This window comes from Eptatretus burgeri, chromosome 5, assembly GCF_056783735.1.
Source record: "Eptatretus burgeri isolate ZD-2024b chromosome 5, Ebu_testis_v1, whole genome shotgun sequence".
NCBI classification, from domain to species: Eukaryota; Metazoa; Chordata; class Myxini; order Myxiniformes; family Myxinidae; genus Eptatretus; species Eptatretus burgeri.
In genome coordinates this window covers 294,383-321,839 of record NC_140965.1, presented here as the reverse complement: position 1 = coordinate 321,839, position 27,457 = coordinate 294,383, and the positions used below count along the sequence as shown (strand labels likewise).

The following is a 27,457-nucleotide window of genomic DNA, read 5'->3' as shown; positions in this document are numbered from 1 at the left end:
ACTTTTGGTGCAAATCCAACACAGCACACACACACCAAAGAACACCATCCCTACTGTGAAGCATGGTGGTAGCATCATCATGTTACGGGATGTTTTTCATCAGCAGGAACTGCGGCACTTGTCAGGATAGAAGGGAAAATGGATAGAGCAAAATACAGAAAAATCCTCGAGGAAAACCTGCTGCGCCCTCTGCAACAAACCTGAAATTGGGATGGAAGTTCACCTATCAGCATGACAACGACCCGAAGCACACATCCAAAGCTCCACTGGAGTGGTCAGGTCAGGTCAGGTATGGGAGCATGTGCCAGAGCAGCGCATCGCTGCGTCCACTTTCCACCAGTACTCCAGGGGGCTCCGTCTGGCCATCCCCCAGGCAGATGCCTGACCCATCCCCATCTCCTTGAGATGCCGATCAACCTGTTGCAACCACGAGGCATGTGGTCTGCCAATTGGCCTCCTCCACTCACGAGACTCCCTCGCTGAGAGAATCTGGTGAGCACGATCAGCGTCAGGAAAACGAGCCACATATCCATACAGCCACAGCTGACGCTCACGGACTATGCAGGTAACAAATCTCTTGAGTCTCTCTCAGCAACTGCTCGCTGGACACAAAGTTCAACCAGTGAAAGCCAAGGATTCTCCGAAGAGACCTGGTACCAAAGGAATTAAGTCGCCGTTTCAGATCCTTGGTCAGAGTCCAAGCGTCTCATCCATAGAGCAAGACTGGAAGCAACAAGGACCTGAAGACTCGGACTTTCGTCCTCCCGCACAGGTACCGGCAGCACCACACCCCATTATCCAGTGAATCCATGACTCCCCAGGCCCGACCCAGACGTCTATTGACCTCTGACTCACAGCCGGCAGAGACATGAATATCACTGCCAAGGTAAGTGAATCTCTCCATGATCTCAACATCCTCACCACAAACAGGCACAGACTGGAGTGGCTAAGAAACAAAAATATAAATGTCGTTGAGTGGCCCAGTCAGAACCCTGACCTAAATCCAATCAAAAATCTGTGGCATGACTTGAAGATTGCTGTCTATCCGTGCTCCCCACACAACTTCACTGAGCTTGAACAGTTTTGTTCAGAAGAATGGGCAAATATTGTCCAATGAAGGTGTACACAATTAGTGGAGACCAATTCCAACAGAGTCACAGCAGTAATTGCTGTCAAAGGTGCTTCCACCAGGTATTAACTCGAAGGGGCGGGGTGGACACTTATCCAACCAAGATATTGTAGTTTTGTATTTTTCATTAATTTTCTGAAATTTGTAGAATTTGATTTTCACTTGGACATTTGTGTCAGGTCAGGTTCGATCTGTGACCTGCTACAGGTACCATGTAAACGTGTACTAAACTGTTCCATGGTCGGGTTGTCAGCGACTAAACCGTCTCCCCCACCAGGTTTTCTGGTGAGGAGGGTGTTTGGATATGGACACCCAGCAGGATTAAAAACAAAACCTGTCAAAGGGTGGAGGAGCTCATTGTGAACCAACGGCCATCCATATCTAGTGCCCAACTGTGTCTGCGGACGTCCTCCTGCAGTTGGGTTACTTTTTATGAGGAGGTTGGTGGCAGGATTTGCACTCCGACCACCGTAAAACCCTTCATTCCGCAAAACGCAAAAAAATCTGAAAACCCACTCCGTGGGAGTACCTCCTGTGCAGCTTCCCTTCGCAAGGAAGCTCACCGGATGATGCGATTGGGGCAAAGCCTTCGGGACCCCCAATCTTTGATGATAGGAGGGAAACCACGGGGTAACATCCCTGGGTCAGATTGCGGGAGAGTGTGTCGGAGTGGTGCTTAGGTGTCGTCCACCAGACGGCGGTCTCCTTGGGTTAACCTGAGGCGGTCCCTTCGGGTGGGTGCCTGGAATGTCCTATCCCTAAGAGAGGATGATCACCTGTCTCTGTTATCATCTGAGCTCAATAGTTTGGACATCGGGATTGCAGCTCTCTCTCTGAGGTTCGGAGACCAGATTGCGGCGAGATAATGGTGGGTGGTTACACCTACTATTGGTCTGGTTGCTCTGATGGTTACCATACCCAAGGAGTTGCTGTGGCTGTGTCCAATAAGCTGACCCCAATGATAATTGAGGTAACACCGGTCAACGAGCGTATTATGAGATTAAGGATTCCTCACTCCTGAAGTGTCATTTCCCTGGTCTCTGTTTATGCTCCGACTGAGGCGAGTGATCTCACCGTGAAGGATGCATTCTACGCCATGCTCGAGTCTGTGGTTGATCAGTGCCCCAGACGAGATACACTTCTTGTCTTGAGGGATTTCAATGCATCGACTGGAACTGATAGGGATGGTTATGAGACATGTGTTGGTCCCCATGGGTCAGGAACTATGAACCAGAATAGCACTAAGTTCCTTGACTTTGCAAGAAGTCATGGACTTAGGGTGGCTGGTTCATGGTTTCAGCGCCCACAAGCTCATCGCTGGACTTGGTATTCCAACGCTGGCGGTGTGGCAAAGGAGATTGACCATGTCCTCATTGACGGTCGTTGGAGGATGATCCAGAACTGCAGGGTTTACTGGAGTGCTCAGTTCCTCAATACTGACCACAGGCTTGTTGTAGCAACTCTGAAGCTGCACCTTAAATCCTGGAGAATGGTACCATCCCAGCCTAGGCTGGATGTTGGCAAGCTCAGGGATGAGAGAGTCGCTGAGGAGTTTGCGAACAGGCTGAGTGGACACTTGGGGGGTCTGGGTGCTTTGGGGGGTACCTGAAGAGTTGAGGAGTGCCTTCAAGACCACCGTCCTTGATGTTGCCGGTGGATGTCTTGGAGCTCACCGCAGGGCAAAGAAGAATTTTGTCTCAAGGGACACTGGATACCATTGACCAGAGTCGCAGGGCCAGGCTGAATGGCAGAGCTGAGCTGTTCAGGAAGCTGAGGTGTAAAACTGTACATGCACTGAGGGTGGACAAGGAGGCCTATGTGCGAGGAATCTGTGAGGGGGTAGAGCATCACCTGTGGACAGGTGATTCTCGTCCCGCTTACAGGGGAATTCGCGCATTGCGTTCATCCAAGCCCATCCCTCGGAGCACTGCAGTTCAAGCACAGAGTGGTAGGCTCTTGACAGAGGAGTCTGAAGTGAAGGCCCGCTGGGCCGGTTACTTTGAGCAGTTGTACCAGGCTGATCCCCCAGCTGTCGAGTTGGACGTCAAGGGTGTTACAATTCCTGTTGCTGACCCTCGAATCAACTGTGGTCCACCTTCGCTTGTGGAAACACAGGCTGCGGTGAACCAGTTGAAACGGGGCAAAGCTCCAGGGATCTGTGGCATCCATGCTGAACTTCTCTAGGCTGGTGGAAATGCTGCACTCGTGTCATTGCATGCAGTTTTGTGCTCTGCCTGGAACACAGGCATCATCCCAACTGACTGGAATAGGGGCCTTGTTGTCCCTCTCTGGAAAGGGAAGGGTGATCGCCAAGACTGCAACAACTACCGAGGGGTGACGCTGCTCTCAGTGCCAGGCAAGGTCTTTGCTCGGATAATTCTTGATAGGGTTCGCCACCATCTGCTTGAGCACCAGCGTCCAGAGCAGTCAGGCTTTACACCAAAGAGGTCAACGATTGACCGTATCCTTGCCCTTTGTGTCCTCACCGAACGCAGACGAGAGTTTCGGCAGGAGCTGCTTGCAGCCTATGTTGATCTCTGTAAAGCGTTCGATTCAGTGAATCGGGATGTCCTCTGGAGGATTCTTGGTCTTCGTGGGGTGCCACCAAAACTGATCGATCTGATGTCTGAACTCTACTCTGGTACTGAGAGTGCTGTGAAGTGTGGTGGTACCATCTCTGACTTATTTCCAGTTGTTACAGGAGTTCGTCAGGGGTGTGTGCTGGCCCCCACACTTTTCTGCACTTGTATGGACTGGATTTTAGGAAGGATGTCGGAGAGATCAAGCTGCGGTGCATCGTTTGGGAATGTCAAGATCTCGGACCTTGATTTTGCAGATGATGCAGTCATCTTTGCGGAGACTTTAGACATCCTTTTGGGGGCCCTCGAGGTGCTGAATGAGGATTCGGAGCCGCTGGGATTACGGGTTTCTTGGGTCAAAACTAAGATCCAGGCTTTCGGTGACATCTTGGATGCTGCTGTCCTGTCTGTGTCTGTTTGTGGTGAGGATGTTGAGGTCGTGGAGAGATTCACTTACCTTGGCAGTGATATTCATGTCTCTGCTGGCTGTGAGTCAGAGGTCAATAGACGTCTGGGTCGGGCCTGGGGAGTCATGGATTCACTGGATCATGGGGTGTGGCGCTGCCGGTACCTGTGCGGGAGGACGAAAGTCCGAGTCTTCAGGTCCTTGGTACTTCCAGTCTTGCTCTATGGATGCGAGACTTGGACTCTGACCAAGGATCTGAGACGGAGACTTAATTCCTTTGGTACCAGGTCTCTTCGGAGAATCCTTGGCTGTCACTGGTCGGATTTTGTGTCCAACGAGCGATTGCTGAGAGAGACTCGGATGAGATATGTTACCTGCATAGTTCGTGAGCGTCAGTTGCGGCTGTATGGACATGTGGCTCGTTTTCCTGACGCTGATCCTGCTCACCAGATTCTCTCAGCGAGGGAGTCTCATGAGTGGAGGAGGCCAGTGGGCCGACCACGTGCCTCGTGGTTGCAGCAGGTTGACCATCATCTCAAGGAGATGGGGATGGGCCTGGCATCTGCCTGGGGGATGGCCAGACGGAGGCCCCTGGAGTACCGGCAGAATGTGGACGCAGCGACGCACTATTCTGGAACATGCTCCCATACCTGACCTGACCTGACTTGGACATTGTGCGTTACGATGTGTAAATAAAGGTGGAAAAAGACTTATTTAATGTAATTTAATTCCAGGCTATAAGGCAATAAAAGGTGAAAAATTTGTAAGGGGGTGTAGACTTTTTCTATAGGAACTGCAGTTGTTTAATTTTAAATGATGCTTAACACCTTGGCCATTACTCCAATGTCACAGTGTGCATTAATTCTGCATCCATTTGATGTGTCTGTGTTTACCCAACTGGGTGACAAATAAGGAGAAATTAAAATAAGAGAAGGGGAATGAAGTGTCTTGTAATCATCCTGCATGTACATTTCTGTCCCTGCATGAGTGTATGAATCTCTTGGCCAGCTGTGTTGTAGCAGTCCGATTGCATCACATGCGCAGGCAAAAGTGCACCTTGGGTTCTTTATGAAGCAAGTACATTGGGCTGTCCTGCACTTTGATTTTCATCCAGAGGTAACAAGCTCCAGACTGGCATCTGGGATAGGGGGTAGCCTTGTCCAGACAGCTTTCAGGCAACCTGTCTCCTTCCAATGTGAGATGAGATATCTGTGGCACTGGTCTGCCTGCAACCAGATGATTGCCTGGTAGTTGGCATGTGCAGTGTGAAGTTCCAGTGTATTTCTTGTTGGTGGTAACATCGCCAGACCCTGATTGGCCTTGCCAAAGAGTTGGAGCCTGGTGGCATCATTGATGGTTTGCTGCTCAGGTGGAACATTCAGGTGACACACCAAACTCTTAAATGGGTTTCTCCATCATGACCAATTTCCTCGACAAGGAGTGGTTGGTTCTTGAAGGTTTCTTCGATGGTCATTAAAGGACGAGGTTGTAGCACAACCTACTAGTGCACAGAATCTGAGCAGGTTATTCCTCCCAGATTGTGAAAGTCTCTCAGATACTGCATATATTGGGTAACATTTCTCTTTCTTTGCCGTTCCAGAGATAATCCACACTTCAGCTGATTTTTTTGTCGATTATGTGCACCAGAAGCAGCATGACATCTGTGTCTTTACGGGTGACCAGCAGTCTTTGGTATCCTTCATTGATTGCCTCACATGAATGGAGTATCAGCCTGGTGTCTGCCTCCTCATGGTTTCCTTGAAGCATGACGTCGTCTCTCCTCGTTGACCTTGCATCTGTAGCGTTGGAGAATCCGCCTCCTCTTACCAGCTCGTATCGTTCTGGTAGACTTTTACCCTTCTTCATGATGGCGTCAGACAAGAACTTGGCAAGATCAGCCTTCTTCTCATCCAAGGCAATTAATTAGCTTCAGACTTGGGGCGGGGGGGGGGGAATGGGATATGAAATCCACCAAGCTTGCAAATTGGATTATTCTTTCCCATTTGATTTGACCGCATCATTGTGGTGATGGAGCCCTCTCCAATGTCGTGATCAAATACCACATCAACTCTTCTTGTATGCTCTCCCAAATAACATGTCACAGTTTGCATGAATAGATCGGTGAAATCACCAAACGTCTGACACCTGTGAGGCTTTCCAAGAGCTTGGATGAGTGCATGACCATCTATCGGCAGACAGCATCTGGAACTTCCGGGGGTGTGCAAAGTCCAACCATCAAGATGCTGATCAGCTCCGTCTTTGGTGTCAAGTTCATCTTGCCACCAACCTTGGCTAGAGACAGTGGGATTGGGGACGGTTCAAGTTTGAGGATATTTATTTATCATTTCTAATGGTTGACCTTCCAATTGCGCACTCACTGCAGTAAATTTCTGTGCATTATGTTTGGGACAAACGTTTGCTTTGTTGACATCAGTGAAGGTTTTTGAGTGGTGCTTCCTCAGTGCATCATGAAACTTTTCAGTTTCCTCAATCAAACGTTGCTTCACATTGGTGGTGATAATGTAAATGTTCCCATTTGTTAAGAACAATGTTAAAAGTAAATAAAGATGGAATGTTAAATTCACAATCATTTCCTCCTTTCTTCCTTTATCCTCACAATAATTCACGGACCGGTGTTTATGTGTTTGTCACGGTACTCCTAGAGTTGTGGCCCGATTCCATCCAGACTTGCTACATATGATCAGCATGATTCCAATTAATGTATAGAGGTGTTTTTATCTTCCACCAGTGGCCTTGGTGGGTGGAGAGTGGACGCAAATTCTCGATCTAAATGTGTATCGTGTTGCGCCGCCTCCAGGTGGAGGAGGGTATTACAAATCTCCACCGTTTACAGTACAGTGTTCTTGTCCCCCACGTTTTGCAGTGCAGGGAGGTGTTTTGAATTTTAAGCAGTTCGTATGTTTTTGTTTCATCGACATAACTTCATGGGGGGGGGGGTTGCCTACCCAGAGCTGTCAGTTGCCTATACACCACCCAAATTAAGGTATGCGTCAGGAGAGTGTGCTGCATGCTTGGAACATCATTGCCCATCCGGTGGGCACTGGTAGTAATAATAATAATTTGCTACTAGTTCAATGAATGATTGATCTAGAATGGATTCCTGAAATTAACAAAAAATATTCCTTGAACATTTTTTTTGATTGGAATTTTCAATGTTTGGCTGTTTTTTTTTTTTGTTGTTGTTTTCTTTTTTTGTATACCTTGTCAAGTCTCGTTTGAGAGCTAACACACAATGCACAGCAAGGGGGCATGAGACAAGAGGGGCGTGGGAAGGACAAAACAGTGAGGAACAAAGACATTAGGAGATCTGTGGAAGGGAGAGGGTTGGGGTGGGGAACATGGGGAATACAAGATAGACATTACAGGGACATTCAGGAAGGAAAGCAGGGAATTTAAAGGAGGTGGGCTTGGGGTGGATTAACGGGGATAGAAAAGATCGAGGATTTGGATGGGGGACGATAAGAGGTTGTGGTGAACGGCTGTTTTGAAGGCTTGGAGGGAAGAATGGGATTGAACAGTGAGGGAGTTTATTCCAAAGGTGGGAAAAAAAGAGGAATGAAAGAGTGAAGGTGGAATGGGATATGAAATCCAGCAGTGATTCGTGATTTTGGTTGTTATACCAGAAGGGGGTTGTTGGCGGACCTTGAGCGCCCTGCAGAAATATGGTGGGGACATATTGTTGTGGGGCTGGGACGTCGGCCGCGGTCCGTCCGCTGGATGGAGCCGCAAGTCGGCCTGACCGATCGCCTGGAATTCAGATCATTTCCCCGGATAAGTCCGGAGTCGACGGGTCCTTGTTTTGGACCGTGAAGGGTCAATGTTTCCACCACGTGGTACAGGGTTATTTGCCAAATCTTCAAAATACCTTGATACCACGTGGCGATCTACCGAGTCTTCACACCCTCGACGGAACTCGTATGGAAACGAGCCACTTAGCGCGCTCGTTCCCTGTGCGATTCCGAGCGGTTTAATCGCCAAGAACCGTTGGTCCGATTATCCTGTTACAACGGCAATGGCCAGCTAATCCTTCACACGCGACACTCAGTCAATGCAAGAAAGGACGAGGCCGAGCTGGAACATTCAACAACTGGGGATATTTATGCAACAATAGGGAAATGAGGGGAGCACATAAGGGAAGAGTTATCCGAATATTGATAAGCACGTATGTACAGAAAGGCACTTAACAATTCATTACTGAGCAGACTGGCGCCACACAAACACACACACACACACACACACACACACACACACACACACACACACACACACACACACACACACACACACACACACACACACACACACACACGGACCCCACAGGTCTTTATTAAGGCCTCCAGCTCGGATGGAGAGGCGAACTGAAGACCAGGACCTGCCTCGGACCTGTCCACCTCATGTGGTCTTCGAGCTGACGAGCGACCCAGACCAGCGTCGCATAGCGGTCCGCAGAACCAGGTGCCAGTGAGACGCCTCCGATCCGTGTGATGCAGTCAGCGCCGGACCCGGCCAGAGACGGGCACTCGACAGACTGGACGCAAGCGTGCGACGCAGTCAGCGCTAAAAACCAGACTGTACGCGCTTCGAGCTCACTGACGCAAACATTCGTTGCTCCTTCGTTTTCGGGCGCACCCCTGTGTCTCTGTGCCCTGCGCCTATTGGTCGAGAGCCACCGCGATGCTCCTCCCCAAACTCCGCCCACCATGACGTCGACCAGAGCGAGGTGGAGGAAGCGAAGTGAAGGCGATGCGGTGTGGTCGGCGTTGATGGGGGTGTAATAAACCAAAAGAAAACCTGACTATTAAAATATATCGCAGCGCATTCACATTGATTTACACACTAGACAAGGGAAGGGGAGCTATCTATAAAACACGCACTTACCGAGATAACTGAGCGAAAGGACCTGAATGTTGAGTGTGATCATAGCTTCCAGATTCGCAACACTATCGCAGACAGAGCAGAGGGGGCGAGACTGGAGAGGAGACTGTAGAAGACAGAAAGACCACCGAACTGCCCGCGGTGAGAGAGTGAGAGGCCCAAAGATTCAGCCTCATCGCGGGAGATACCAATGATCCAAAATGCCTTGGTTTCGACAGCGTGAAGCCGAAAAAGGTGCGTGGCAGGATCACCAGCCCAGAGCAGAGAGCAGTACTCCATCAGGCTGCAGACAAAAGTTTTGTATGTGGTCAGGAGCTCAAGTGGGCCAAGGAAGGACTTTTCACGGCAGAGGATTTCCAGTCGGCGACTGGCTTTGGAGGCCAGGTTGGAAATGGGGCTTTCCCAGGAAAGATCATAGCAGATAGTGAGACCCAGAAGCTTGAAAGAAAGGACTTCCTCAAGAGGAAGAACTACGATGGGCATCCAAAAACTCATGCAAAGTTTGCAATCCAACAGATTGCATAAGGCCAGAAGTATCATTAAAGGCCTTGATTGCAATACTGTGGACATTAAGCCATCTTGATTGGTGAGAGTTTAAGTCACTGCAGATTAGAATGAGAGGGTTAGAATGATATCATGTTTTGGTTTACATCCAAAACTCCCTTTCTCATATTCCCTTCCCCATTCTGTTCCACCAAATTGCAATGAAATAAATGCAATTGAGCAATAGGATATAGGGCATTCATGGCCCTATATCCATAGCTATGTCTTGTTTATTTGCATGGTGTGTGCTCTACCACCTATCGAGCTGTGATGATACCTTGTATGAGGCTCAGACAACTTCAACAACGTCCTTTCCTACCATTATATATCTCTCTCTCTCTCTCTCTCTCTTTCTCTCTTTCTCTCTTTCTCTCTTTCTCTCTTTCTCTCTTTCTCTCTTTCTCTCTTTCTCTCTTTCTCTCTTTCTCTCTTTCTCTCTTTCTCTCTTTCTCTCTTTCTCTCTTTCTCTCTTTCTCTCTTTCTCTCTTTCTCTCGTTCTCTCGTTCTCTCGTTCTCTCGTTCTCTCTGTTCTCTCTGTTCTCTCTGTTCTCTCGTTATCACTTTTCTCTCGTTCTCTCTTTTCTCTCGTTCTCTCGTTCTCTCGTTCTCTCGTTCTCTCGTTCTCTCGTTCTCTCGTTCTCTCGTTCTCTCTTTTCTCTCGTTCTCTCTTTTCTCTCGTTCTCTCTCTATCTATCTCTTTCTCTATCTCTTTCTCTCTCTATTTCTTTCTCTCTATCTCTTTCTCTCTCTATCTCTTTCTTTCTATCTCTCTTTCTCTTTCTCTTTCTATCTCTCTATCTTTCTCTTTCTCTCTTTCTCTCTTTCTCTCTTTCTCTCTTTCTCTCTTTCTCTCTTTCTCTCTTTCTCTCTTTCTCTCTTTCTCTCTTTCTCTCTTTCTCTCTTTCTCTCTTTCTCTCTTTCTCTCTTTCTCTCTTTCTCTCTTTCTCATCTGCAGTGACTTCAACTCCCACCAATCAAGTTGGCTTAATGTCCGTGGTATTGCAACCAAGGCCTTTAATGATACTTCTGGCCTTATGCAATCTGTTTGATTGCCAACCCATATTTACCCTCATGGCTGCTACTCTCTGCTTGACTTGATCATGTCCAACTTTCCCTCCATCCTTTCCTTTTTCTTCTTCTGCCCCCTTTCGCTCCTAAGATCATGTACTTTTGAAATGGTTTATCTCGCTTGTGCTCGTCAGGGATCGAACAAGGTGCGACTATAATGGGCAGATTGGTCCATATATTCCAGTGACTGGTCTACTATATTTTCATCTTATGATATAGAGCATAGACTGTACATGGGGCTTATTCCTCAACAAAATACTCCTCTCTTGCCCAGCTTTCCTGTCCAACATCTCTCTTACACAAAGGATTTGCCAGAAAGCCTGGAAATCCAATATTGTGGGTGGGCACCTGCAATCTCTCTTCAAAAGTTATAAGCATTGTTTTTTTCCATCCTCAGACATGCCAGAATTCAGCATTAGGCCAAATTTAGGTGTGAACTCGCAGGTCTTTCACCACCCACAAAATTCTTTTTCTGTAATAATGCTCCTCATCTGTTACTTCACTCTTGAAGAATTATGACACAATTAACACATTTTGTGTATCAAGGCTGAATTTTATATTCTGTCTATGCAAAAAAAAACCAAGGTCTCTAATCCCTCTCTTCTTCCAGAGGGATTAGGGACGTTTTGGAGACGTCAATTGCTGCACGAAAGACTTTTAGTTCCACTTTGCTCCTCTATAAGGACCGACCTGCAGGCAAATTGATTTCTATAGTCAGAGTCTGGGAGAAGGACACCATTTGGATGGAGCTCCTGGGCTTGCTTCACGATCAGCTATAACCTGTCTTGGGCAGATCACATGTTCAAACTGGCCTCCAAAGCCAGCCGCTGTCTCAGAATTCTCTGCTGATCTAAGTCCTTTCTCTATCTTCTCATACAAAGACTTCATTCAACTGTCATGGAATATTGCTCCTCACAGTGAACTGGTACTGCTGCTTCCAGATTGGTCCTCTTGATGCCCTAGAATGAAAGTCCTTGTGTGTTATTGAATCTTGTTCCAGGTCTGTTTCTTTCTCACCATAAGCAAGTTTGTGGCCTTGCAGTTTTTGCCAGCTTTATTCTTGTCTTGATCCTCCTGTCCTCTCACCTCTGCCGAGCTCCTGCCCGGCTCCAGGTCACATGCATACTGCCATAAAGTCTCCTCGTTTCCCTCTCCAAGTCAACTTAACACTCAACTCCATTGTTTCATTCCTCTCTTTACTCGCTTGTGGAATTTTCTTCCTGAGATGGTTGCCTTGATTTATTCCTGACCTGGCACTCTCTGCTTGACCACGAGACAACCCTGTTATCTCAGCCCCATTTGTCACCATGTATATTCAACAGGATTTCAAGTATGCTGCCCACCGTAACCTCATAGCCTTTCCCATTGCCACTACTGAGCAATAGTAAACCCATTGATACATTGTTCTCACCCTTCCACTACAACTCCTCTCCTTGTGCTTGGTGCATGTTTATTGTCCCACTGTTTTCCCTTCACCCCGTTATGTATGTTGATCCATTTACTTCTGTTGTTGTTCTCTTCCATGAGCTTATCTACCCGTATAATAAATGCAGATGTTGCAGAGCTCTGACAATTAGGAGATTTCCATTCCTTTTTTTTGGGTACTATGCCATAATGGTAAAGGTTTGAGCATTTCAAAATTAATTCTTTCCTTTCCTTGGTTGATATCAAAATTAACATTCAAGAATATTATATTGAATTTTTCTCCATCACTCCCATTCCTCCCCTCTTCCCCAACCACTGCTCATGCCATGTCACAAGCACCAAGGGTTCTTTGCAGCAGCTTCATTCACTCCCTTCCTATCCCCCCCCCCGCCCCCCAATCTCCACTGATGTCTCTTAATGTTTAATGGGTTCAGTTCGTTGTTTTACAGAAAAATCCTTTTAGTGATCAAGAGATTGCCAGATCAGATTCACTCACAGTTAAAGTAACCTTGATGAAACTTTCTGCAAGTACGTAGTTTTCATCCATTTAGAATAACTTATCCATCGGTTACTTGAAATATATTGGAATTGTTTTGAAGAAACATTTTGGTCCCAACATTTTCTTGTTTGAAATTTTTTTTAACTTGCATTGTTGCTCTGATTTTTTAGAGACTTGTCACTGTGAAACAAGGGTACGTATGCCATAATGGTAAAGGTTTGAGCATTTCAAAATTCATTCTTTATGACAGTCTTAAATATGTCTCTGAGAGCCATCCTTTAAAGGATCAGAAGGGTGCAAGTTTAAAGGAACTAGATATGACCTGAGGGTAAGTGTGGTAGTACTGTCCAACTCATCTTTGAAATGGTATAAGGTCTCCTCGTGCTCTTGTGAAACCGGGTGTTCTCATATTCGAGGACCTCACTGGAATATGAGTAACAGCTTTAGTTATCTTTAGTTACCAGGTTTTACTCCTGAGCATGAAGTCTAACAGTGTGATACCTGTCACCACAATTTTAACGGACGTTGGATGTCATAAATGTCTTCTTGGCTGGAGATTGTTTCTGACTCAGCCCTAATGATTTTAACAAAAAACAAATGCAACAATCATCTTTGCTTCAGAGTGCTGTCCTTATGATCAATCATTCATATCGATGTGAGAAATAAGCATCTCGTTTTTCAGCCGAAGAGCACTGGACTGTACGATCGTCCTTTGCTGCAATATTTATTTATTTATTTATTTTTTGTTGCGTTTTCACAAAAATACAGTTGTGCTCATGCTTTGATGTTTGCATAAGGCCAAAAAAAAAAAATGTTGCATTGGCGTAACCCGCCCGACCCTAAAAATTCCGCCGACCCTACGTTTTTTTTTTTGTTTTTTTGCTATCGAAAAATTTTGCCGACCCTATTTTATTGCTATTTTTGTTGTTTTGCTATCGTTTTCAAGTATCTTGTTGATTGCGATCGCGATCGCAAAAACCCGGAAGTGTTTCGGACAGAACCCGCCGACAAAAAGGGTGGTACTCGAGCCGGGGGAGATTTTGCGAGGGATTTATTAGGAAAAAAAAAAAAAAAAAAGATCCCGACCGACCTACCCTATTTTTCAGTGACCCGTTACGCCAATGCAACATTTTTTTTTTTGGCCTAAGTATTAAGATGCAGCACCAACACCTCAATGTTACAATTATTGTTTTACCGTAAAGGTGCTTGCTTCTAAACGCAGCACCTCCTGGAACCACTGTGCCAGAACAGCAGTTTTTAGTTGAGTCTGATCTTGTCAGAGATATGAATATGTATGTTCACAGATTTGTACTGCCAGTTGAGTTGGGCAATTGTGTACCAATGATGGTGTAAGTCCTGATTTCAATAATCTGTTACACTTTTAACTCCATACCCCCCCCTCCTACCACCTCGCCCCCCCCTTTCCTCACCCCACTCACCTACCCCTCAATGTTCAGAATATGGAACTGGTGGTCCTTGGGCGCCTTAAATGGGACTTGGCAGCAGTTACACCAAACGACTTCCTGGAACACATCTTGTTTCGCCTGCCGCTGCCATCTGTTGAATTACCACGCATCCTCAAGCACGCACAGACCTTTGTGACGCTCGCTGCTACTGGTGGGTGTTTTGAGGATGTTCTAACTCAAAACTTCCGGTTCCGGATTTGGAGCGTCGGCAGGTTCTCTTCGGGGTCTCTGCCAACTTTCTAAAAGTTAAGACTCTCGTCGATTTTTGTCCCATTTGACTGTTGTTCTCACCTACATATTACTGCGTGTTCCTAGTTCGGTTTTGTTTCAAAAATCGTTTTATTTTGTGAGTTTTCGTCGACCTTGTCTTACCGGGTCCCTTGAGGCCTATCCATCCTTCCCCTCAAGGTGTACGATCGTGTTTATTTGTATTCTCTCCGTGTTACCTTCAATTCCTATTTTCCCCACTTGTCCCGGACTGATCTTATGAGGCACCGGAGGATCTCCTTGTACATGTATTGATTCACTGTTTGACCCTGTGGTCAAAACTCGAAGTGGACGATGCCCTTGATATCAAAAAGCGCGATGAGCATCACCTTGACCTTCGACTTCGACATTCTTGCTTTCTTTGGTCTTGGTGATGCCGGAGTTTTCCACTGACTACTCTGCCATTTGGTCTTGGGATCAGATTCGAATATCCACGATTCATCACCAGTAATGATGCTCACTCACACGTCTGGATTGTCCTCGAGGCACTCGTTAATGTCTTGACAGACAGTGACTCTTTGCTGTTTCTGTTCCTCGGACAACAGCTTGGGGACCATCTTTGCGCACACCTTGCGCATTTCGAGATTTTCAGTGATTATGCTCCATACAGTATCCTTGTTGATGGAAAGTTCCTGAGCAATCACCAGCACAGTGAGTCGACGTTCTGCGTGCACCATCTGCTTCACACGCTCAATGTCCGCCGTTCTGCTCATTGAAGGTCTTCAACCTCCTCCCGTCCCTCTTTGAACCTCTTGTGCCATTCAAATGCACGTGTACGTGACATCGTTTCTTCCCCGTAGACTTGCTGTAGCATTGCGAAGGATTCGGAAGGTGTTTTGCCAAGCTTGGCAAGAAACTTCAGATTGGCTGGCTCTCTGCTCACGACTCATAGCACGACGACTCAAACTAGACAACGTGTAAAGCAGGACCTGTAAAAAAAAATCACACAATGAGCGCAGTCAACCAACACCAATCATATATGTTGCTGGAATGTTGCGAAAGACTGTGACGCAACCCGTTCATTCAAATTGTGTATGTGGAGCACACAGCAGGCTCAGTCCCGTTAATTGAAGTCACCATGTATGAGGTCCGTCTAAAAAGTGTCGTCATGCCAGTTGTCTAGGTGTGGGTACCTCTCTCACCTGTCATGGCATTTCAGCAAAAGACTTCTGCAACTCATTGGGACTGACTCAATCGGTCAATTTCCTGACCCGGATCTCAATCAATGGTACTCTATCTCTTCTGGATCTGATTTTGACAAATTTCCCTGAAAATATCTGCTGTTTTTCCTCCGCTCCAATCGGTTCTTCTGACTACGTCCTTGTCAAAGTGGACATCTCTCTGGCTATTATCAGAGAACCACCTCAGCACTGTCGAGTCTGGAATTTCACTCAAGCCGACTGGTAGGGTCTCCAAGCAGCCATCAAACTTCTAGAGTAGTCTCCCATCGCTACTTTCTCCAACATCAACTCATCCTGGGAATTTTTTCAAAGAAACTTGCTCTCCCTCATGCACAGATTTAGCCCCTCTTGTCTTCAGTTGTCCTACCCTTCCTCCCGCCCATGGTTCACTGAAGCTTGTGGCGAGGCAGTTGTCCTGAAACAACTTGCCTTTACCTCATGGAAAGCAAACCCAACTGAGGGCAATCTCTTCCTTCTATAAAGCTTGGAACAAGTGTGTGTCTACCCCCAGGAGAGCCAGAAAACAACTTCTTTCAAATCTCAAGTCTGAACTCTCAAACCTCTCTCCCTCCTCTAAATCCTGGTGGCATCTAATCAAATCTGTTTCTGGTGTATGTTCCCCCTCCATCCCCTCCCTTACCTCAAATGGCGCACTGCTGATACCGCACGTGAAAAGGCTGAATGCCTACACTCAGTGTTTGCAACTAAATATTTTGTCCAAAACCCATCGGTTTCAGTCCCCACCTTACCCAGTCACACCCAACTGTCCCTGGACTCTGTGTCCTTTTCTCCTGACAAGGTGGAGAGCTTTCTGTCAAACCTCGACTCAGATTCTGCAACCCGTCCAGATGGCATCAGCCAAAGTGTCCTAAAAACCTGCTCCTCTACTCTTGCTTACCCTCTCTCCGTTCTAATCAACTCTCATTTGCTCAAGGTCATCTTCCATCTGCTTGGAAATCAGCAAACATTACTGCTCTGCATAAAAAGGTGCAAAAACAGATCCCTGCAACTACAAACGAATCAGCCTTCTCCCAATCATCAGCAAGGTTATGGAATCCATCATTGCTTCAGACATTAAATTATTTCTCTTTTCCAATGGCTTGAATTCCGATCATCAATTGGGTTTCAGACCAGGTCACTCTACCCTGGATATGCTGCTTCTGCTCTCCCATCAATGGATGGAGGTCCTCAATGCCGGACATGAAATCAGAGACGCATCCCCAGACATATCGAGTGCTTTTGACAGTCTGTCACCCTGCCCTGCTCACCAAACTCTCTTGCTGTGGTATCCAAAGCCATCTCCACTCATGGCTCATTGACTTCCTCTCCTGTCGCAGTCACCGTGTGGCCCAAAATAGAGTTCTTTCATCCCCTCTTCCTGTCCAGGCTGGAGTTCCTCAAGGCAGCGTTCTGGGCCCTGTTCCTTTTTCTGGTTTTCATCAATGATCTCTCCAACTCTCAAGAAAATCCTCTTTATCTCTTCACTGATAACTCCACCATCTACCGTACCATCTGTCATCCCTCAGACCGGCAAGCAGCAGCTTCTTCGCTCACTGAAGATCTGGGTAAAATCACAAACTGGTCCAACACGTGGAACATGTCTTTCAATCCTGACAAATCTCACACTTTCACTATGTCTCTCCGAAAGGACCGTTTGGAACCCCCCCCCCCATCTACTCTCTCAACAATCCTCTGCAAGAAGTCCTTTTTTTCAAGCTTCTGGGTCTCACTATCTGCCATGATCTTTCCTGGGAAAGCCACATTTCCAACCTGGCCTCCAAAGCCAGTCACCGACTGGGAATCCTCCACCGTGCAAAGTCCTTCCTTGGCCCAGCTGAGCTCATGTCCATATGCATTGCTTTTTGTCCACAGCCTGATGAGGACTGCTCTCCCCTCTGGGCTGGTGCGCCTGCCTCTCACCTTTCTTGGCTTCACGCTGTGGAAACCAAGGCATTTAGGATCATTGGTATGTCCCATGATGAGGCTGTCTTTGGGCCTCTCACTCTCTCACCACAGGCAGGTTGGTGGTCTTTCTGTCTTCTTCCGTTTCCTCTCTGGTTTGGCGCCACCCCCCCCCCCCCCACTCTGTCTGCGATTTGTCCACACCATATTTCCACAGGGCGCTCAAGGTCCGCCAACAAACCCACCTCTGGTAAAACTACCAAGATCATGAATCACTGCTCACCTTCACTCTTTCATCCCTCTTTTTTTCCCCACTTTGGAATAAACTCCCTCACTCTGTTCAAACCCATTCTTCCCTGCAGGCCTTCAAAACAGATGTTCACCACTACCTCTTGTCATCTCCCATCCAAATCCTCGATCTTTTCTACCCCCGTTAATCCACCCCAAGCCCACCTCCTTCAAACTTCCTGGTTTCCTTCCTGAAAGTCCCTGTAATGTCCATCTTGTGTACCCCTTGTTACCTGCCCCATCCCTCTCCTTTCCACAGATCTCCTCGTGTCTCTGTTCCCCACTGTTTTGTCTTTCCCTCTCCCGCCCCTCTTGTCTCATGCCCCCTCCCCCCTTGCTGTGTGTCATTTGTTCACTCTCATACGAGCCTTTACAAGGTATGCAAAAAAAAAACTTTAACCTCTTACACCGAGTTCAACATCCTTCATCTTCAGTAATACAACTTGGATAGTTTCATTCACTTCTGTAAGTGAAGAAGATAAATCGAAGTTCTTCAACAACCCGTTTATCTGCTTACCAATTGATTTTCAGCCTGACTCGTAAACATGATTGATGTGCTCATCTCTGCCAACATGGCATTAAAATAATAGTGAAAATATATATATTTTAAATTAATAACGTCCCCAGATCAATGGGGAATGGAGAATGTAAAATAAACTGTAATAGAAAAGGGTGTGTGTGTGTGTGTGTGTGTGTGTGTGTGTGTGTGTGTGTGTGTGTGTGTGTGTGTGTGTGTGTGTGTGTGTGTGTGTGTGTGTGTGTCTGTCATATGATGAATATGATCAATTTAGATCCATGTATGAACAATCTTTTCAAAATTATTGTTATTATGTGACGTCATAAAAAAAATCACACTCATTCCCCATGAGTACTACTTGCCATGTGCCAAGTTTCAATTTTTTTTCCTTGTTTCAAAACATGGCTGCCACACCATGTGACGTATGACGTCATAATTATCATTAAACCATTCTGCATGAGTAGTCGCTCCTGTGGTGAAAACTTCGTCTCAATCCGACTAGCGCTTGTGGAGAAAAACACGAAAGTTCTGTGCGGACAAACGGACCAAAATACAATACCCTCTCCTTCAGCGAGGGTAACGAGAACAGCACTCTTTAAAGTTGCGACGTCAACCGATATGCCTCTGCCCACACCATTACATCATGATACATACTTGTACCAGGTTTGATTTAAATCCCTTCTGCTGTTTTCGAGCATCACATTCTTACCTCACATGACCTCTGACCTTTGCCCTTTGATGCCAAAACCTAATGAGTTCCTCTTTGCATCATAATATATTCTTATACCATGTTTGGTCAAACCCATCACTTGTTCACAAGTTAGCGCGGTAACAGAATTTTTACCTAACGGGTTCTCTGACCTTTGACCTCTTGACCCCATAATCTAATACGTTTATCGTTACATCATTATGCATACTTGTACCAAGTTTGATGTCTCCGGTGACTTCGGCGGCGGAGACATAAAACAAATCTCAGACACGTTTAACTTTATTTTCATCCTTTTTCTTTTCTTTCTGAAACCTACTTCAGACTTCAACTTTGCCATGTTTCCTCCATCTATGATTGCTGCTGGAAGCCTTGCTGCAGCGATCCAGGGCCTGCAATTGCAGCAACAGACTCGTCCTGGCATCACCAGCCTTGTTGAAAATATTGCCAAGATCACGAGCTGCGATCCTGTGAGATGTGAAATATGCAGTGGAACCTTGTCATATGGAGCCTGACTTGTTTCCCGTATTTAGTTTGGTTTATTATTATTTATTTATTTTAATACTCTCATTCATCCTACCTCATCCTCATCCTCATTTCTCACATATAAACTTTTTTTTTGAACCCCACCCCAGGATTGCCTACGTGAATGCCAAGAACAGATTGAGGATTTGCTGAAGAACAGCCTTCATCCATATCAGCCAATGGTTCCCTCTGAAAATCTGGAGGATCCAGAACAGGCTGGAACCCCAACAGATGTATGTGATGTTGTCTTGTAGGCCATTTTTGTTCTGCTTCATCACCCGCATGTAGCATATCGCCAGCTAAGGCCTTTTCAACATGCCAAATATTTGTGACGTCACCACACTTTGCCCAACTGTTGTGTTCTGTCTCTTCCTTAAGACATCAGCAGGTTAATATAACTTTTGTAGTTCTTCATTTTAATTGGTAATTTACTTGTAGTTGTGAAAATTGAGGTTAATGACAGCAAGAAATGTGCTGCTGATGGCAAATGGTGAAGTTTCTCCAAATATTTTTCCAGTGGAAGATAAAAACATTTTTTCCTGAATCTAGCACATTTGTCATTAAGCTTCTGGGACACTAGAATGTTGATCATGGCTTGAGAAATCAGGACATCTTGGGGTTTGTGGATGAGTACTGTGCGGCTTTTTATATATTTTTTGCTCACGAGAGATCTTTTGATGGCAAATGAGAAGCTTGCAGTGTTTTGTCGTGTTGGTATTTGTGTGTTCCAGTTCTGGTGCTGAATCGAAAGCCTTCGTGTTCCTCGAGTCGGGCTATTCCTTTGGCCTAATCGATACTTTTGGCTTATTCTGCCTGTTTCTTGGTGAATCATGTTTTTTTTAGGGGGGTTGTCATGCCAACGATCGCCTTTGTCCGGGCGAAGGTAAACCCGCTGGTGCTGGATGGCCTGGGATGCTGATATGTTATAGCACACTTGCTGTCGGAGTGTTTTCTTCGGCACAGATCTCAGAATTGGATTGACACAGTCAGGTTCATTAACCTATCTCGTCAAATATCACTTTTCAGGTGGTAATAATTACTATTATTATTATTGTTCTTTTTATGTTGATCTCCAGTACTTTCAATCCCAGTCTTGGGATCATGCACAGCCTGGATTCTTTGCTTGTATCCATCTGCACTTGGTTATACATTGCACCTAATTGCCTGAATGTGCATCTTATATCAACCTCTTGTTGCCACATTTGGTCTGGGGCCATTTACATTTGTTCTCCCTCCAACTCCACCCTCCACTTCACGTCTTATTCAGCAATTTCCATCTCCCACACTTCCGCCCCCAACTCCACCAATCTTTACCCTTTTTGTATTCTTTCTCTATTGTTCCTTCTCCTGTCCCTTCTCTTACTTTTTTCCAATACCTTTCTCCTCCCAATTGCCCCCATCCCCTTGTCCCTTTTCCGCATGTCATACTTCGGTAGATCCTTATAATATGGGATTGACTTTGGCTAATTAGTATTGTTTTTTTTTAATGGGGGAATGTTTTGCCAACTTTGCTTTCTTCATTCAAAGTGCCAATTCCAACTGTATGAGGTGGAATTCTGTGCGAGGTGGTTCATCTTTGACCTGGCCTTTGGTTTAAATTTGTGACTGAGCTTGTATTTATATTACAATAATGATGTAATCCTTTTCAAGGTATTTCCATCTTTGGACATACATTTTTCTCATCGGAGTGGAAACTTTTACACATTGGAAACGCCTTCAGTTAGAATTCTGAAGGACATACATGTAGCCCATGTCGGACATCATTCTTGGTATCCTCGTTCGTCAGAAGAAGGAAAACACTCGTTGCTCTTAAAGTGCCTTTAAATACGCATCTCGTGGACAGGCAGTTATCACTGTATTGACACATGGCCAGAGTTCGAGACGGACAAGGTGGCTTTCGAAAGGGTAACCCATGCCCTTTATGGATGGCACAGTGGAGCTATCCCACGTTGGTAGGAGCCACACCACACCGATTTATGTCGCCAATGAAACAACTCGAGCACCCTGGGGAATTATGAGTGCACATTTGCAACAAGTAACACATGGTTGATAGACCAAACTGCAACAGCTGATTTCCAAAAATTGTTTTTATTCAAAATGTTAAAATCCCCAGTTAAAACCACAATTGGAAATCAATCAAACCATGCAGAACACGCCTTATCCCTACATTCATTCCTCCACCACCGATGGTAACCAGAGGCTATGTTTTCACCTCCATCTGTCTGTCTGTCTGTTAACAGGGAAAATTCAAAAAGTTGTGGATGGATTTGTATGAAATTTGGTGGACATGTTAGGCAGGTGATGAGGACAAATTGCTTAGAATTTTGTGAAGCTCTGGATCCGGATTAGGATCCGAGAATTTTTCAAGTGATTCATTACCATTGAGTATCAGGGCTAAAAACGATATGAAGCACGATATTTCAAAAAGTTCTGAACAGATACAGACAAGGCCTGGCGGACAGGTTCAGGTGTGTGATGAGGAAGAATTGATTTGCTTTTGGTGAAGATTTGGATCCAGATCCGATAATTTCAAGTGATTCTTCACGATTGAGAGATGGAACCAAAAACAAACGATATGTTGCATGATGTCTCAAAGTGAGGTGGATTAGTTGGTTATGTGACGAGAACAAGCAAATTTGGTTTTGGTTCAGGTCTGGATCCAGATCCGACCTATCGGTGGGATACAAAACATGCACTGTTCAGCATGGCAGAGGCCAAGTGCCGTTCTAGTTTAAACATATAACTGATGGCAGGCTCAAAAGTGTCCTCACTAGCTGGGTATGTGAGGTAAATAACAGTACTAGATTCTGGAGAATTGAAATAGGAATGTGGAGGAATACAAAAATAAGAAGCAGACTCGTATTAGCAGCCAGACGGTGTGATGCATGGAAAAGGACAATTGCGACAACCACAGGATGTCAGAGGTGACACAACCAATTTAGGTTCTAAAACAACAGGCAAAGTTAGGAGCTTTCATGCCGATGCGACACAAAGGCACGTCCAGATATTCGCGATATCGCAACCTCTCTGGGCAAGAAGACGGAAAAGCAACGTAGGTCAGAGGGGTTGAATTGACCAAGGTGGCAACGTCCTACTGAACATGTTCTCTGCGAGTCAACAGTCGTACCTCGGTGTGATTTCATGACACCGTTGATACTTGCTTTCAGATTGAAGATACGACCGAACAGGGTCTCTGAATGGTTGGGTGAACAAAGGGATATCCTAGTTTTTGCAGGTGCCATCCACACTGACGATGGACCCAAACATGTGAACAGACTCACTCTGACATATTGCACCGCTCAGCCTTTAAATGTTCCGACGAAACTCTCTGCAACTGGGACCATAACTGATTCGCCGAGCACCTCTCCACTGCTGACTCCAAGCATATTGAAACTCTCAGAGCTCTGCCGCTCTGGCTTCCTTTTATCTAACAGCTTGGTTTTAAAGACGATTTCCCTGAAAATTATTAATCCCCATAGCTTTTATTACCGAACGTGTCCTGCCTTTTGTATATATATAAAAAAGGTCTAGGTGCAATTTTAACCACAGCCACAGGTGTTGTTGTTGACTGCCCATCACTTTTGCCATCTTATCTCTTGTCTTGGATTCACTTGATCTCACTGTGCACAAGCTCTTCTATGGACCGGCAGAATTTCATTTTAACTTTTCGACATTTGCAGCAGGGCACTGGCTGGCAATCCTCATTGCTGGAAAGTTTTTAGTTGTTCTGAATTAAAATGACAGATGAGATGAGCATGTCACAAAGCATTTTGCTGAGCACTTTGTAAGGAGTAAAGGTTTATTGTTGTGTTTGCGCAATCTGTCCTACTGTCAAAGTACATTCATTGCTGGAGTTGTCAAACTGCCGCAATTTTTATGGGTTTTTTTTGATTTTTTTTAATTGCCGCATATTGGTTTGATACGCTGCTTTTTGAAAGAGAGGTCTTTGTGAGTGGTTGAGAGAGGGAAGGAAATGTGGAAACTCTGGAAGTAAATAGGGAATGGTAAATGAAGAGGAATTCCAGGAGATGAGGGTTACTTACCTTCCAGAGATTTACAAAGTCTGCTTTGGATACCAGTTCTCGCGATGGTCTAGAAAATGTCCATATTCAACCTGCAAGCTGTCATTCCACCGGCTATGGCCACATTTTTCCACACGTGCCCAACGTCGACTCGCGGATCGGACCTAGACGAATTTGCGAGATGCTTTTGGCGTGACTTGCAGGTAGAGGCGAAGCGTGAAAGCGAATTGAGGTTTATTGGTGTACTTGAATCGTCGGTTGTGTGCACATCTTTCAGATGCTCTGGATATTTGTTTTGCACATATTAAAGGTAACATGAAATTGGCTGTGAGAGGAAAGAGCACGTTGGGAATCAAATTTGGCACACGAATCGGTTTTCAACTCTCACACAGCACTGCCTCGCTGAACTGATTGTACAAGTCAGGAGTTTGTGAGGAGTCTCTATACTTTAGCTGCTATCTAATTGTAGAGTTTGACTTTGTTTTGTTATAATAACAACCATTATGGAACCATATTGCCTAACCACGTGCTGCTATATTTTCTTTTTATTTCACAATTTGGTGTTTTTCTGCTTGGTTGAAAAGAAAAGTTTGTTTTGTGTGTGATCGCCTGAATTTTTATTATCCTTTTTTTTTTTTTAATGTTCATGAAACGAGTTGCGGGACAGTCGGACAGCAATGGACCTCATATTTACAATGACAAATAGCACAGTTCTGGTTTAACATTTTCATTTTTCACAGTACCTCATGTTCTAGCATTCCGAGATGTGTGTGTGTGTGTGTGTGTGTGTGTGTGTGTGTGTTTATATATATATATATATATATATATATATATATATATATATATATATACATATATATACATATACATATACATACATATATATATATATATGTATATGTATATGTATATGTATATGTGTATATATATATATATATATATGTATGTATGTGTATATATATATATATATATATATATATATATATATATATATATATATATATATATATATATATATATATATATATATATATATATATATATATATATATATATATATATATATATATATATATATTAGGCCCCGCGAGGAGGAGTGCTGTAAGTGACATTTTTTATGATAGGGTAAGGGTTAAAATAGTGCTTTTTGGCATTAACTCCAAAATCGCTGATGTGTCCCTTACATCACTCCTCACGGCGCCTCACATATATATATATATATATATATATATATATATATATATATATATATATATATATATATATATATATATATATATATATATATATATATATATATATATATATATATATATATATATATATATATACAGTGGGGAGAACAAGTATTTGATACACTGCTGATTTTGCAGGTTTTCCCACTGACAAAGCACGTAGACGTCTGTAATTTTTACCATAGGTACACTTCAACTGTGAAAGATGGAATCTAAAACAAAAAAACTGAAAATCACATTGTATGATTTTTAAATAATTAATTTGCATTTTATTGCATGAAATAAGTATTTGATACATCAGAAATACAGAACTTAATATTTGGTACAGAAACCTTTGTTTGCAATTACAGAGATCAGACGTTTCCTATAGTTCTTAACCAGGTTTGCACAGACTGCAGCAGGGATTTTGGCCCATTCCTCCATACAGATCTTCTCCAGATCCTTCAGGTTTCGGGGCTGTCGGTGGGCAACACAGACTTTCAGCTCCCTCCAAAGATTTTCTATTGGGTTCAGGTCTGGAGACTGGCAAGGCCACTCCAGGACCTTGAGATGCTTCTTACGGAGTCACTCCTTAGTTGCCCTGGCTGTGTGTTTCGGGTCGTTGTCATGCTGGAAGACCCAGCCACGCCCCATCTTCAATGCTCTTGTTGAGGGAAGGAGGTTTTGGCCAAGGTCTCGCGATACATGGCCCCATCCATCCTCCCCTCAATACGGTGCAGTCGTCCTGTCCCCTTTGCAGAAAATATCCCCAAAGAATGATGTTTCCACCTCCATGCTTCACGGTTGGGATGGTGTTCTTGGGGTTGCACTCATCCTTCTTCTTCCTCCAAACACGGCGAGTGGAGTTTAAACCAAAAAGCTCTATTTTTGGTCTCATCAGACCACATGACCTTCTCCCATTCCTCCTCTGGATCATCCAGATAGTCATTGGCAAACTTCAGACGGGCCGGGGCATGCGCTGGCTTGAGCAGAGGGACCTTGCGTGCGCTGCAGGATTTTAATCCATGATGGCGTAGTGTATTACTTATGGTTTTCTTTGATACTGTGGTCCCAGCTCTCTTCAGGTCATTGACCAGGTCCTGCCGTGTAGTTCTGGGATGATCCCTCACCTTTCTCATGATCATTGATGCTCCACAAGGTGAGATCTTTCATGGAGCCCCAGACCATGGGAGATTGACTGTTATCTTGAACTTATTCCATTTTCTAATAATTGCGCCAACAGTTGTTGCCTTCTCACCAAGCTGCTTGCCTATTGTCCTGTAGCCCATCCCAGCCTTGTGCAAGTCTACAATTTTGTCCCTGATGTCCTTAGACAGCTCTCTGGTCTTGTCCATTGTGGAGAGGTTGGAGTCTGATTGATTGAGTGTGGACAGCTGGCTTTTATGCAGATAACAAGTTCAAACAGGTGCAGTTAATACAGGTAATGAATGGAGAATGGGAGGGCTTCTTAAAGACAAAACTAACAGGTCTGTGAGAGCCAGAATTCTTGCTGGTTGGTAGATGATCAAATTCTTATTTCATCCAATAAAATGCAAATTAATTATTTAAAAAAATAATACAATGTGATTTTCAGGATTTTTGTTTTAGATTCCATCTATCACAGTTGAAGTGTACCTATAATAAAAATTACAGACCTCTACGTGCTTTGTAAGTGGGAAAACCTGCAAAATCGGCAGTGTATCAAATACTTGTTCTCCCCACTGTGTGTATATACATATATATATATATATATATATATATATATATATATATATATATATATATATATATATATATATATATATATATATATATATATATATATATATATATATACACAAATTGGGAGCTTGAAGGATGCCTTTCTTGCTTTTGCTGTCTTGTATTGGCTTTACCACGGCCAGGTTTATTATTATTATTATCATTATTATTATTATATTGTAGTTTATTTTGCTTCAACGTCTGCCTTACTATTATTATTATCATTATTATTATTTTTTTTTCCATGTGTCAGTTTGTAATGTTTAATACGCCAAAGGAAAGGAAGTAAGCTGGACAGCTCTCTTATAGCCCTTTGCCATTTTCCTGTCGGCACATCCCAGTTTACCGTTTGTTTGATGATGTGTTCCGCTCGCTGATGAATTGCTTGAATTAAATATTGCATTTTGACGTGTTGTGAAATGTCAGGCGAAAATACATTATGGAAAGCAAGCTGAAGAAAAAAAAAATGTTGCACATATGTTGTTGGGATGTGTCAAAGGCCAAATGGAGATGGCTTTGGAACCACTTTAAATACAACTCTTCAGGTCTACAGAGTATATGAACACATACATCGGCAGTACCTCAGCACAGGTGCTGCTGCCTGGTCATTGATTTTTCTCATTCTACGTACGTTTTCAAGTGAAACAAATCGGAATTACGGGGAGAGATGCAGGATGCTTGTTTTAATCTTTAAAAATGCACCATGCAATATATTTTCCTGCTTATACAATGACTTGTCTCAAGTACACAAAGTAATAAAGCTTTGTGAGTAAAAGTTTTTGTGGTCCATTTTTGTGTGTTTTTTTTTGTTTTGTTTATTTCCTCCACCACCAAAGGTGGAAGGAGGGTTGTGTTTTCACCCCCTCTCTGTGTTTGTGTGCAGGATATCTCAAAAAGTTGTGTACAGATCAGTGTGTGACAAGGCCAAACTGATTAGATTTTGATGAAGATACGGATCCAGCTACGAGAATTGTTTAAGTGAATCTTCACCATTGGGATATGGGGCTAAAAAATGATATATAGCATGGATATCTCAAAAAGTTGTGCAGGATTCAGATGAAAC

General features: G+C 44.5%; 1 protein-coding gene across 2 annotated transcripts in view; it reads left to right on the top strand.

The window, feature by feature from the left end:
* LOC147025676 (G1/S-specific cyclin-D2-like) overlaps positions 1-21,050 on the top strand; it is a 55,683-nt gene extending 34,633 nt beyond the window's left edge. Inside the window, exons 3-6 of one of the 2 annotated variants that reach the window (XM_085880349.1) lie at positions 14,003-14,162; positions 19,197-19,342; positions 19,508-19,630; positions 20,129-21,050. In XM_085880349.1, coding sequence (XP_085736475.1) covers positions 14,003-14,162; positions 19,197-19,342; positions 19,508-19,630; positions 20,129-20,140 — 441 coding nt within the window. In that variant the 3' untranslated portion in view covers positions 20,141-21,050. Of the gene's footprint in view, positions 1-14,002; positions 14,163-19,196; positions 19,343-19,507 lie in introns of both variants that reach the window. The other variant, XM_085880348.1, reaches the window with a different exon arrangement.
* The last annotated feature ends 6,407 nt before the right edge of the window (positions 21,051-27,457 follow it).